The sequence below is a fragment of the Monopterus albus genome, unplaced genomic scaffold (genome assembly GCF_001952655.1).
Source record: "Monopterus albus unplaced genomic scaffold, M_albus_1.0 scaffold32.1, whole genome shotgun sequence".
NCBI classification, from domain to species: domain Eukaryota; kingdom Metazoa; phylum Chordata; class Actinopteri; order Synbranchiformes; family Synbranchidae; genus Monopterus; species Monopterus albus.
Genome location: NW_018127912.1, coordinates 1,366,509 through 1,380,658, shown reverse-complemented (window position 1 = coordinate 1,380,658; position 14,150 = coordinate 1,366,509). Strand labels below are relative to the sequence as shown.

At 40.3% G+C, this 14,150-nt stretch overlaps 1 protein-coding gene across 3 annotated transcripts in view; it reads right to left on the bottom strand.

The window, feature by feature from the left end:
• grin2bb (glutamate receptor, ionotropic, N-methyl D-aspartate 2B, genome duplicate b) overlaps positions 1 to 14,150 on the bottom strand; it is a 68,308-nt gene that overhangs the window by 6,642 nt on the left and 47,516 nt on the right. For all 3 annotated transcript variants that reach the window (XM_020597148.1, XM_020597149.1, XM_020597150.1), the window contains exons 10-13: positions 11,268 to 11,497; positions 9,634 to 9,794; positions 7,161 to 7,348; positions 1,984 to 2,222 (exon numbers count right to left, since the gene is read on the bottom strand). In XM_020597148.1, coding sequence (XP_020452804.1) covers positions 1,984 to 2,222; positions 7,161 to 7,348; positions 9,634 to 9,794; positions 11,268 to 11,497 — 818 coding nt within the window. The remainder of the gene's footprint in view (positions 1 to 1,983; positions 2,223 to 7,160; positions 7,349 to 9,633; positions 9,795 to 11,267; positions 11,498 to 14,150) is intronic.

Below are 14,150 nucleotides of genomic sequence, written 5' to 3'. Positions count from 1 at the left end.
GACATGCCCCTTTATTGAAAATCAGTTGGTGACTGGATGCTTCAGATGAAGGATCAGAGGAAAGGATGTCTCATTTCTGTACAAATGTTTCCTCACATCTTTCCTTGCATTTTTTTCCTCTCGTCTTATGTATGTGGGACTAAGATGCAAGGAAAAGACACAAATGAGGGAAATGCGGATGCAATTAAAGGAATTCAGATTTATCCAATGACAAGTAGGAGTCAAGGACCAGAGGGGAATGATGTCAGAGAGATGGAGTCTAACTCTGCACACTTAGACAGAAAAACAGTGAGAGAGGTAAAAGGGCAAACAGAGCCAGACAGAGGCAGAGAGAGGTTAATGCATTGCCATGTTCTCTCTGACCACCCTGTTGTTTACACACTATTAAGCAGAAACTGAGGCTGAGTTCATAAATGACTTTTGTCAGGGGAACATCATGGACCCTCACAGCTGCTGCTCAGTATTCCACCTCAGGGGCAGAGAACTGAGGGAGCGGGGAATGAGCAGCTCAAAGCCTTGATTGATAACAAAAGGGGTGCAGTAAGTTTATGGATCTGACCATCAATCGATAGGTATAATCAGTGTCATTTAAAGTCAGCTGACACTGGTGTCTCTGGCTTGCTCCATCACAAGTGTCTTTAAAAACTGTCACAGGAGTGAACCGTTTTGTAAAAGTTTGTTGGACTTTCTTTTGATATTAGAGACACAAGCATTAACAATCAATTGAAAACATCATCATCTATTAGTATGTATGTGTTTGCTTTGGTTGGTTGGTAAAAGCTGAATTTTCATTCAGAAGGCATCTTTGCGAATAAAGTCAACAAGCGTGCTTAAATAGGGGCTGAAGGAATCTGTGGTCAAGGTGACAAGCAAAACCGAAAGGTCAACGACACACTACCCACTGGTCAGCGTGCGGGCCAACATTCCTCAAAGGTGTCAGCTTGTCAGAAACATTTTGTGTCTATCTCTTAGTCACTTTCCCCACTGCCGACCTACATTCACGAATCTGAATCACCAGTCCTCGTTCTTTTGTGTGTCCATTCTCTCTTTTGTCTGCTTTATCTTCGTGTCAGAGCGCTCAGGTGAGCGGCCAACGGGTTTCTCTGTCTTTATCTCTCTACCTCTATAGCTGCTACAGCTGCTGTGAAATGTAACAGAACAGAGGTTACTGGCACATCACTGCTTCTATTCTTTTGTACTCTGCCTTTGTCTTGCTGTTGGTTTTATTCTTTATCGTGACTCTTGCTAACTGATTTCTTTTTATTTCTCTGTATCTTATTAACCATTTGTAGTCTCATCATTTGTTCATTCTTACACATTCCACATGCTGTAAATGAACTGCAGTTTTCTTGAATGATGCACTGTCTTCAATATTTTTCGTGCACTGCAGCTTACTTGAGTGTTAAACCAGTGTTAAATCTGGCTGCAGAACCACCGAGCAATAGAAGCCACTCTTTAAATGTGCCCACATTTAAATCCAACAAGTTTAAAGTCAAACACATATGTAAGAGCTTTAAATGGCTCTTAAAGGTGCATTAACTAAGATTTTACACATGTTGACAGTCAGACTGAAACTGACACCTTGAATGTAGTGTGCATATGTGCTGTATGAGGTGCTGTGCCAAAGCCCTTCAGCTGTCCGTGAGCCCATGCGTCATCATAAATCTACAATTACTCACATCAAGCAAACTATGAAAGGAATGTAAATAGAAGCAGAATAAAAATGCTGGTTTTGGACTGGGAAAGATAGGGATAAATTATTTTTTGTACTGCTGATATCATTATGTTATAATACTGTGCTCCAGTGAATAAGCGTTACAACAATAAGAAATGTCAAACTGCACTGAGATATTGAATTTTTTGGATAGAGAAGAATGGATGCTCTTGGCTAATATATTGTTGTTTAACAACTGTAACCACCCCTGTGATTTTTATCTCAGAACGACAAAGGTCAGCCTTAAAATAAAACAAAATCACACTCACTCTGCTAATAGAGAAGGTGACCCCGGGCTTTCCGGAGCACACGCCCATGAAGCAGAAGCGCAGCTGCCAGTAGAACAAATGTTCACAGATGAAGGTGATGAGTGACAAAACCATGGCAGCCCCGAGCATGTAGAAGACCCCTGCCATGTTGTCCACGTCCAGCTGACTGCTCATCACCTCGTTCTTCTCATTGTGGCAGATGCCCGTCAGCCACAGGGCCTCCAACTCCTCCATTTCACCTGAAGGAAGGACAAACACATATTCGCAGGTTACTGTATCCATGTGTCGGTGTTTGTATGACCTGCATGGGTGGACGGGTTTGCTTGTCGGTGCCTGAACATGTAAGTGTGATTACAAAATGAGAGGATGCATATTTTTGAATGGGGAGTTGATGCCAAAAAGAGCTCATGTCTCATGTATGCTCAACAAATGTCATGTTGCATTATTTTGACCACATGCCCCCCCGAGGATCATTTTCATTAATGGCTTATGCTATGCTAACCCTCCCTGGGACTTGACATTCCTCAGGGAGGAAGTGTGTGTGATCATGTGATGAGCATTTCCGTCCTAAAATGCATCTCCCTCTGTTCCACGTCCCCAGGGGACTGCTAAAGGGGAGAGATGTCCAGAGAGATTTGTTTGATCTGCACTGATGGCCAGTTTTTCTGTCCGTGTTAAATCGGGGGGTATATATTTTCCCAGAGCTTGTGTAACAATGTTTTGTGTATGGATGTTTGTGCAGATGAGTGTTTGGTTGTCTCGGACAGCTGTTAGGCAGTTTTCACTGGGACCTTTTTACCTAAATGAACCTCCATGGGAGAAAAGAAAGAGCAGTGTATGTGACAGTCTGAATGGTTGTCAGGTGTTATCATGCTGATTAGCATTAAAAAGAAAGCTAGTAAGAGAACAAAAACATAAAATCGGAATGCAAATGGGAAAGTAAAATAGTCTGGGGTGTCTTTTGTTTGTGAAAGTAATAATTCAACATTTTTTGAAATACACTATTCATTTTTTTCTCAGATTTAGAAGAGAACATTGATATCACCTTTGGCTTTGTACATTAGTTACAGAGCTGGAGCCAGCAGACAATTAGCCTAGCTTAGCATAAAGCCTGGAAGCAGGGGGAAACAGTTAGAGTAGCTCTGTTAAAAAATTTAAAGAGTTAAAAATCTGCCTAATAGCGCCTTTTGTTGGTTGTAACATGTTAGTTGGAGCTTTATATCTGCTTTGTTTAAACCAGACAGCTGTACAGCTGACACACGGTCTAGTCATCCACATGGCACCTCTGTGCACCATCTCCAGCTATACTATCATTTAAATAATTTCCATCAAAAATCATTAGACTTTTTACATTATTAAATGCAAAAATAAGACTGAAGGCAAAAATATTACCAAATTTTGAAAAAATTAACAAGAAATAAACAGTCACAAAAAGGCCAGATACCCCATTCAGCATCTTCAGAACCAGGGATAGGATCTGTACTGTAAATCAGTTCACATTCAAAACTAGTTTCAAAGTGTTTAGCTCTTGCACTATTTACTCTTCTTATCAGTTTGGTAGATTTCAGTGACAGTGACATTAGGCCATTAGACACATAAGAATGCATATTCACTGCCATTAAATCTGTACATGCATTGTTTTTGAGCAACAATGTGGAAGGAACTGATTAAGAATTAGATCAATCCTCAAAATCTCCAATGGAATTAGAATTAATATTATTATAATTTAATTTTCTGCCTTCTGTTCTTGTCTCCATTCTTATCCATTATGCTTTTCATCCCTCCCCCCTCTTTTCTCCTGATCCTGATCTGTTCAGATGTACTGTAGTGGCACTCAGTGGCTTGTTAGTAGGCCATCACTGATTCTTTCCTCCTGCACATATACAGTAACTTACATCATGTTCACATCCATGAGTCTGAGTCTTTACCTGAACTAATGTATGTGTGCTGACAGCGCTAGAGTCCAAGTGAAGTAATGAGAAGTAATGTGTGATGTGCTGGCCTCATGCACACAGGTGACAGAACAATAAGTTGCTGCTTCCATCTGGTAAATTTGTGCAGATGTATTGTAGGATCTTTGGTGAAGCATGCACACAGCCACATGCCACAAACACAACCAATGCGCACACACAAGCATATCATGCATGCATGAACACATACATGCACACAGGCTGGCACACACTTGAGAGGTTTCCAACAGTGTGTGTCAAGGTCTGAGCCGATCTGTCTCCTTAACAACTGATCCAAGGTGAATGTTCTCTCTCTAACCACCCCTTCATCCATCACACACACCAGGATGGAAAGTGATAACACACTGAAGGTAATCTAGTGTGTATGTCTGTGTGTGTGCCTCTGGTATTACTATGTGAGAACTGAAACTATTTACACAGTCACACTGTGGCGACTCAGCGATACAAAATGTAAAAGTTCTGCTAAAACCAAGACTGGTGATACATTCTAACTTCTTTTATTTTGTTTTCTATGTCACCTTCATCATAGGCAGGATACAGCAATGCCAGTACTTGTTAACTGAGAGTGAACAACATACTGCATATGCCAGAGGACATTCACCGTCAGTTGTCTAGCATCAGGAACATGGTGTCAATAGGGCAGCAGAAACTTACAGTAGGCTAGGTTCACACTACAGACTCAAGCGGCTCAAATCCATTTTTCCCATCCAAATGAGTTGAATCTGATCTGGTCTCATCTGATCCTTTTTCAGGTACAGTATGTGTGAACAAACAATCAGATTTGGTCCAAATCAGATATGGGCCACGTCCATATGTGGTCCTAGAGCCAATTTATATTTGCACTTTGACCATGCGACCACTGTGAGAACAGTCAAAATGGAATTCATGTGTTTTCTTCTTTGCGTTCACAAATTCATCGTCATCATTCAGTGTTCTCACAGACCAACTAGACAAATGCATTTCCTGAAGAAAATATGTGTGGATGCTGAGTGATGAAGAATAGCCCTGAAAATGCTAAAATGGCTGAAACAGTTGAAGGCTGAGATGAGACAACAGTGACAGGGGTCAGTGAAGAGACGAAGACATTTTGATCTGATGTAGATTTTTCACTCTGTGTTCCTACATAACAGATTTGCATTACATTTAAATGTTTTGTGCTTGAAGGTTCATTTTTGACCTTTTGACAAAAATCCTTATGAAGTCCACTTAGTTTTTCTGAAACTTTCAAACACATCTGGTGGCCTTACTCAATGAACAGGGTTTGCACATTTGTCAAGGTGGTGTCTAGTTGTTATCATGTGATGCAAATATGGGATTTTGGTTACATGATAAAAGGTAATAATATGTAGAATGACAAAAACAGTTTTGAAGAAAGCTTTGGGAAAAACAAGTACAGTGTACAATAGAAGTGAGTACTCTCCTGGTCAATATCACAAAAATGTCAAATCATTATAAATTCTGTCCCTTAAATATATTTTATTTGCTTTAGCCATAGAGGAATGAAGCCATTAATTAAAAACACAAATGTCTGACTTATTAAACTATAGTGAAAGCCAACCAATTGTAACAAAGGCCCATACACTCATTGTTATTGATATTCCATTCTATAATGTTTGAATATTTTGTATGTCTGCCTTCATCCTCTAGTCATCTGTGAACAGACCTCTTTCAAATGAAGGTGCCAAGTGTACATCTACCCACATGCCTAAACCACCTCAACTGGCTCAATCTTCTCATCATAAAGAGGCAGCAGCTCAGTGCAAAGGCCCTCATGGATCACTGCACTCCTCATCCTCTCACAGTGAAGCCAGACACCATGCTAGCTTCTTTCGGTCACTACCCAAAACACACAACAGCAGCTGGGGCCCCAAACAAAACCCAAGCTAAAAATTCAGAGAACTGCTCCATGGTGCAACCAGTATTTCTTTGTACACGTATTGTCATCAGTGTTTCTGTGATGCAATGGAACACAGACTCATAATTCAACCTCTTTTTTATGTAAATACTCAGTTGATATGGTCTGGTGTAGTAGTGCCACCATACTGCTGAATTAATAAGCTTGTGACACAGCGGTAAAACAAAGTCGTTTATCCAATGACAAACGTGCTCATCGTGAACACTCACATTAGGCCACTCCTGTACAGCCTGCACATAACTTATCAGCCAACGAAGGTGGAAAAGGCTTTAAAATATTCATGTACTTTTCTAAATTGTAGACTTTTATGTTTGCATCTTCATAGGTGGCTTAGAAGCTGTGGGAAAGACCAGCTTAATACTCTACATTAGTTCAAACTAGGAACGGGTTTTACTTTTCAGCATGCCAAACAGGTCCGGTAATTTGTGCATACAGATTAAAAACAAACTGACAGAGACAGTAAACGTGAGCATATGCTTCATATCACGAAGCTCCCAAATCCTGTCACTGACAAATGTGAAAGACATCTTTGCTGAGAAGCTCCAGTACTGAAGTAGCCAGAGCAAACCAAAATACAGTATGTTTAGGGTTTCCCTGTTGAACTGAGTAGTCCACCGACCCAGTCTGCCAGCCCATGGGCCTTGTTCCTGAAATCCACCAACGCTTAAGAAATATGTCAATCACACTTGTCCAACATAATCCAGAGGCTTCAACATTTCAGGTCTAATCTCATCCACAGAGCTCCTTCTACCTAGCTACAATTAAGGTCAATATTTCCCTGTACCTGCTGATAAAGCATTTACAATGTGCTCCCAGAACATCACAAACAAACGTTCACTGCAGTGACTACAGCAACTGAATCCTTCCAGGCCTGCTGATTAAATACTCCAGCAGGTTATTGGTAAATCACCACAAGATACAGATACTTAAATGACCTTAGGACAGCAAGACCTTAAAAATACTGAATCTATATGGTTGTTCAGTAATCTTGTTGTTGCAACATTAGACTGATATTTAGACCTCTGTAACATTTTGAATGCAGGACTTTTATTTGTAACAAAGTATTTTTACACTGTGGTATTGCTACTTTTACTTAAGAAAGGGAACTGAATACTTCTTTCACCACTGCATATACTATGTAAAAGCATCTGTAATTTAATGGGTTGGATTAATGTTGTCATATCAGCAGTTTAAAAAAAAAAGCAAAATGTCATCGTTACTGCTTCAAAAACCCAAGTATTTGGCTCTGGGATATGTATACAAAGCTTCTCCATTCAACTAAAAGTCCTTACCGTCACCAAACAGCATAAGGATGCCCAGATCCACAGCGCGTTTCCAGCCCGAGTCCTTCTGTATGGCGATGCCGTAGCCAGTGGAGGCGAACACCTTGCCGCTCCCGATGGTGACCAGCTTACAGCCCTCGTCTCTGCCAGCCATGTAGTTCAGCACTGCAGCATCATAGATAAAGGCATCCAGCTTGCTGCAGAGCACAGTGCAAGGAAATTGTATTAGAGAAACACTTGACATGGTGCCATGGCCTCTTGAACCACCAATTATAGAGTGACAGTGAAAGAATAAGTCCAAAATTACTTCCTCATTCAATCAGCGTCTACTTATTAGTTTATAATAAATAATCTGGTGACATTTATGAAGGGACATAATTTGTGTCATCACGCACATGTGTAGTGCATCCCCACCTTAATTTACATACCTATTACCAGCAGAATAAAACACTTCATTTTTATGGGTTTGTTTTCCCTGTAACTCCTGTAAATCTTCATTAGTTTATCTGGTGTGTTAAATTTGAAGATAGATATATATAGTATGCTACAGCTGATTTTCAGAGCAATTTCCCTGTTAAGAATAGGGATGAAACGGTTACTGGCGTCATGGTGAACCATGGTAAAAGTTCCAGCAGTTGGTATTAGTGCTTTAAATTTCAAAAACTGTGGTCAATTATTATTTGAAAAACTCCCCCGCTGAAGAGTTAAATATTGTCCGGGATCAATAGAGTTAGCTAGAGGTTCTCAGATGCAAATGTGAATTTGTTTGGGTCAGTGAAAGCATGGCGTAATGCAGTGACAGACTGACAAAAATATTATTTTAACATTGATTGACTGTCAGAAACTGTTCTCTATTCATGTTGAATTGTAAGCTTGTCCGTGCAGCACATTTTTGCTCATTCAGCTGACCTGCTGTGCACTGATTAAAACACTGTAGGATACGCCAGTTAAGCATTTACTGTATTCAGAGTTAATTAAATTGTTTCAATTGAACAGTCTCTCTGTGTTTTAGCTGTAATTCATGGCAAATCACATAGTGCTTTCAAGGAAACTGATGGAAATGATTTTTTATTTTTGGACATAATCACTGACTGTTTTATTCTGTTTTAGTCTGTTCTCTTCCTGGGTTTCCCACAGTACTGTATAGGGAACGTGGGGCAGCTTGCCTATAACAAAGACAACCTTTGTTAACATGAATAAACATTAAAACTACCCAGCAAATACGATATATTTAATGACAATTCTCAATACAAGCTCCAGCTTCTCCCAGTTTGTGATTACCCCTCAGCTGAGGAAGGTTTTCAGATGTGGCTGAAAGTCTCATAAATAACAAATAAGTTGGACCTTGTGCTGAGTAGTTTTTGTGAAGCTGCTGTTTTCAAGGTCAAGAATGAATCTTCACGTGTGACTGTTGTTTAGGCCTGATAACATAAACCGCCTGCGTGTCCGGGCACAGTCAGTCTGGGTATACTACATCAACTGAACAGCTTTCTGGGAGACACCATGTATTCTATTTCATTATATTCTAGCCCTTTTTTTTCTATCTATATTAACCCTGAGTGAGTTGATACATAAACTGACATGACAGTTTCCAGCTTGGTGACAAACTACAATCACACAGTGCCTTGGGGCTCTCCAGGCTTCAGCTCAAACTCTCACCAAACACCAGAAGTACATCACTGCTGTGCATTCTTACTACTTTAGCAAAAGCTGATAAAAACATTGGAGAGATAAAGAGTGTAGAAGAATGGACAATATTAGCTAGGTTTCACAGCAACCACAGGCTGCGCTGCTATTCTGGGTGCCAGTGGCAGGCAGACACACAACCCCACTGGCTGCCAACCCACACTGCCTAGAGTCTTCCTCTGTCTGCAACTCCTCGCTCCTTCATCATCTTTTCTCTGTATTGCATCAGTACAGGACCTCACAGCTCTTTTTTCATCATGCTATGATCCTTTCCTTCATGTCCTATTGTATTTCATCTTGGGAGCAGGCTGGACAAACGCTTACTAAACCTTCTTTAACCAAACTTTAAATTTTTTTGACAAAAGCTCAATTCAACATCATCCCTATAGGAGACAGGAGGACTATTCTATCTTGAGCTTGGAAATTTTTAGATTGTATGTATATGTATTTCAAATTTATGTCTTGTGTATAGACTTTTAAATGGATTGGCTCCTCCTCCATTGCATGACTTTGTTTGCTTTTGCTCAGATTTCTCTATGAAATTGTTAAAAATGTCTTCTCTAAGAGAGAAGAGAGTACTGTAAAAGAGGACTGTATGCTTTCCTCTTACTGTTTTGATGTCTTGTCCTTCTGTTTACTTGCCAAGGGACTGCAGATGTAAATTAGCTTTAAGCCAACTCTGGTACAATACATCAAATGGTAACATTTATGTTTATTGTTGAACTTGGTTGCTTTTGAATAAAATGTTAGAAATAAACAAGGTCCTCCCCTTTCCTCCCATCCCTCTCCTCCTCACCCGTTCTTCAGACTATACAGCGCCTCATCTACATTCTTCTGGTGGAAGCTGGTCATGTAGGTATGCATGTCCCGGTAGTTGTTGCGGATGTTGCGCTCTGTACTCCCGTTGGGCACCGTGCCGAACCGGAATGGTGGCGAAAATTCGTTTGGCTTCTGGAACTGTGGTTGGGTTTTCCGGTTACGAAATCAGACAGAGAAAATAACAGAGGAGTGCTCATTAGCATGGCAAAGGCACCGAGCCACATCAGAAAGTCTTTAATGCACAGTTGAACAGGACCAGAGGACACCAGAGCTCAAAATTAAGTAAACACTTAGAGCTGTGCTCAGTAGAAGAACATAAACACAGGGGAACGTCGAGGACACGTTTAAACAAATGCACTGTGCCCTGGATCCAGCTCAGATTAAAGACCCATGAAAGTCCTGAAACAATTAGCCTGGGCCACCAACGTATGATCATTTTTATTACTATATAATCAACTTTATTTCTCAATTAACTGATTAATATTTGTTTTGTAAAATGTCCAAAAAAACAAAAGATGTTCAGTTTATGGTCACATGAGACAAAGAAAAGTAACAAATTAAATGAAGCTGGAACCAAGTTCATTTGACTTTTTGGAATGAGCAAGTACCAAAATAAAAGCTTCTCTTTGCCAACTTATTGATTAATCAACTGATTGTTTCAGCTCTAAATTAACTGATTAATCAAACTGAAGACCAAGATTTTTTTGTGGGGCACAATCTTGTACAAAGAGCTTAGCCAATCCATAATAGCAATTTAATTATTTATCCAAGTGATTAAACTAAATCCTCAGGGGACAGGATTTGCTGCTTTCCTTTCTTTTATATCTTAGCAAATTGAGTATCTTCGGAGTTCGAACTGGTGGGTTAGACAGAATAGACCTGTTTACAAACTTAATCAGTAGTTATACCCTAAAAGACTGAAATAGCTCAGACAATCTGACAAAACAAACAAATAATAGTAACAGTTCCTTAAAAATAAAGCCACATCTTTATGTTTAAGAGGAAAACAAACCGACAAGGAGCATAACAAGCTCACATGAGGCTAATCTTTACTATATTTATTGTCACATAACCAATTACATCATCTACAAACTGCCAACAAGACTATCCTCCACCAGAAAACCACATGTGACTGTGGGCACAGAAAAACTATTCCTATTTTGTGACCAAATGTTCTAACATTATACACAATTAAGAGTGTGAAATAATGCTTTGAATTTCCTTCTAATCAAATGAAAGGAACACATTTGAAATATAATAGGCAGTCAATCAGTGTCCTGTACACTTGAGATCCCCTAATAGTGCCATTGGAGAGCATGTTAGGCAAAATAGGTAGGGAATCACTGAACTAAAGTACTATTTGGTTGTGACATTTTGTTGAACAGGGTGCTGCTGTAAAAGAACATTCAGTAAATGTTCAGCCAGCCTGTGTAAATACAGGTTCAATGAAATAAAATGAATGAAAATCAAACAAAAATAATCAGTAGTTGCAGCCTCTGTCATAAACACTCACACAAACACTAGAAGCAGTCCATAATCAGCCTCACATTGCAAACTTTCACACACCTGCTGTTCCACAACAAAACCCCTCATACTGCCTTGAATTCATACCTTTTTGTCTGACAGGCCTGACACCTGGTCGACATACTCCTCCTGGATCATGAAGGCAGCCAGGTTGGCAGTGTAGGAGGCCAGGAAGATGACAGCGAAGAAGGCCCAAACTGACACCATGATCTTACTGGTGGTACCTTTGGGATTCTGTACAGGGACAGAGTTGTTGAAAACCAGACCCCAAAGCAGCCAGATGGCCTTCCCGATGGTGAAGGAGGGACCGCCAGGCTCTGGCAGACAGAGTGACAGGAACAAGGAGGGTGGTGAAAGGAAAGATGACAGAAGGAAGAAACAGGATTTCAGTTTTATAGATAAAAGTTCAGTTTATGTGCATTTACTCGTGACTTTTGATGGATGATAAAGTGATAAAGACTACACTGTTAAAAAAAAGAAAAGTTGAGAAAACTCAGAGTTTCAAGGCAACAAACGTGTAAATTTTTGAGTTTGACAAATATATTTTAAGTTTAGGTTTTGAGTTTGCCCAACATAGAATTTTTATTTCTGTTAACATACTCCGAGTTAGAGTAAAATATTATTTTACATTATCACAACTCGAAATTTTTGATTCTGTCAATTTACACAGTTACAGTAACTCAAATCTGCCAGCTGTGCCTATTCAAAACTCTTGGTTTGCAAATGAATTTGGATTGTTTAGTAACTCAACCGGAAACAATATGAGTCATGGCAGCTTTTGCTGTATTGATAGCAGTTAAGATAAGTCTATGATCATTAGTCCTAAAAATGACCCCCAAGGCGTAAGAATAGTGTACCACATGTCTGACATGAAGACCTTTCAGTGTTTTCATCTTGATCAGACAGATCTGGCTCCTCTGAGACACATGTATAATGAAAAACAGAATGACTTTATTTGAATTTTAATGCTGATGAAATGCATGCTGGGACATATATGCAAATAAGATAACACTGTGTCAAATAAATTAAGTTAACTAAACAATTGTACATTTAGTCAGTTGAGCTCATGATTTTAAGTTTCACCAAGTAAATTTGTTTCCTGTGAAAGGGTGGAGAGACTATGAACTGTAGCCGTGTGGCATGAGAGATGGAGAGAAAGAAAGAGGGGGCAGAGGCTAGATGGGATACAGCAGGCTATAATTATGCTACAGCTGGAGCAGCAGTATAGGACAACAGTCTTAAATAACCTGCCAATTAAACCACATGCGCCATACACTGCTGCTGTGACAGAGGACATTGAGAAAACAGTACTACAGGACAAATAACTCCAAACCTAACACCATTACTCTTATCCCCTCTGGTCCTGGATAAAAATACTGTGAGCAGCAATATAACACTTCTCCTTTTGAGTGGATGCTGTTGTGGCACACTAATGCAAACCGAGAGCCAAACAGAGCTGGGCAAATAAAAACGTGGAGGAAAAGAAAACCTGAATCTGAACCTTTGATTCTGATCACCAAATTGATCTGAACGGGCTGCTGGAACCATGTAGTGTTGTTCTCTCAGACACAGTTAAACCTGACACATATTTCAGTGTAAGGTAAATCAAATCAAATCAAATCAAATTTTATTTGTATAGCGCCAAATCACAACAAAACTCATCTCAGGACACTTTACAAAGTAAGGTCTAGACCTTACTGTTATCAATATTATTACATAGGGAAAACCCAACCAATCCCCCTTGAGCAAGCACTTGGCGACAGTGGGGAGGAAAAACTCCCTTTAATGGAAGAAACCTCCGACAGACCCCGGCTCTTGGCGGGCGGCCTTCTGCCTCGACCGGTTGGGGTGAGTGGATAGAGGAGAGACAAAAAAAGAAAAGCAACAAGACACAACAATCAAACACTGATCAGGTCAATGTGGCTGGTGACTGCTCGTCAGAGATGTAGAGCTCCAGGGCCAGGGCAACCTGCAGAAAGGTACAGGGAGAGAGAGAGGACACACTATGGGAGAGAGGAGACATAAAGTTAGTAATGTGTAATGGTGGCATATAGAAGTATAGAGAGAGAGGAAAGGAGAACAGAGCAGGAGGGGAGGAGAGGAGAGAAACTCAGAGCATCATGGGCCCCCCCAGCAGCCTAGGCCTATAGCAGCATAACTAAGGGAAGGCTCAGGGTCACCTGATCCAGCCCTAACTATAAGCTTTATCAAAAAGGAAAGTCTTAAGTCTACTCTTAAAGGTAGAGAGGGGGTCTGCCTCCCGAACTGAGACTGGGAGTTGGTTCCATAGGAGAGGAGCTTGATAGCTAAAGGCTCTGCCTCCCATTCTACTTCTGTGGATTCTAGGAACCACAAGTAAACCTGCACTCTGAGAGCGAAGTGATCTGTTAGGATGATAAGGCTCTACGGGGTCTTTAAGATACGATGGAGCCTTGTCATTAAGGGCTTTGTATGTTAGGAGAAGGATTTTAAATTCTATTCTGAATTTTACAGGGAGCCAGTGGAGAGAAGCTAATATGGGAGAGATATGATCTCTCTTGCTAGTTCCTGTCAGTACTCTGGCTGCAGCATTTTGGATTAACTGGAGGCTTTTTAGAGATCTGTTGGGGCATCCTGATAGTAAAGAGTTACAGTAGTCCAGCCTGGAAGTAACAAATGCATGGACCAGTTTTTCAGCATCACTTTGAGACAGGATGCTCCTGATTTTTGCAATATTGCGCAGGTGAAAGAAGGCAGATCTAGAGACTTGGCTTATATGTGATTTAAAGGACATATTCTGATCAAAGATGACTCCAAGGTTCCTCACAGTAGTACTGGAGGCAAGAGCTATGTCATCTAAAGTAACTATATGATTAGACAGCAGATTTCTAAGGTTTTCAGGCCCAAGCACAATAACTTCAGTTTTGTCAGAGTCTAGAAGTAAGAAGTTGCAGGTCATCCAGGCCTTTATGTCTGTAAGACATGCTTGAA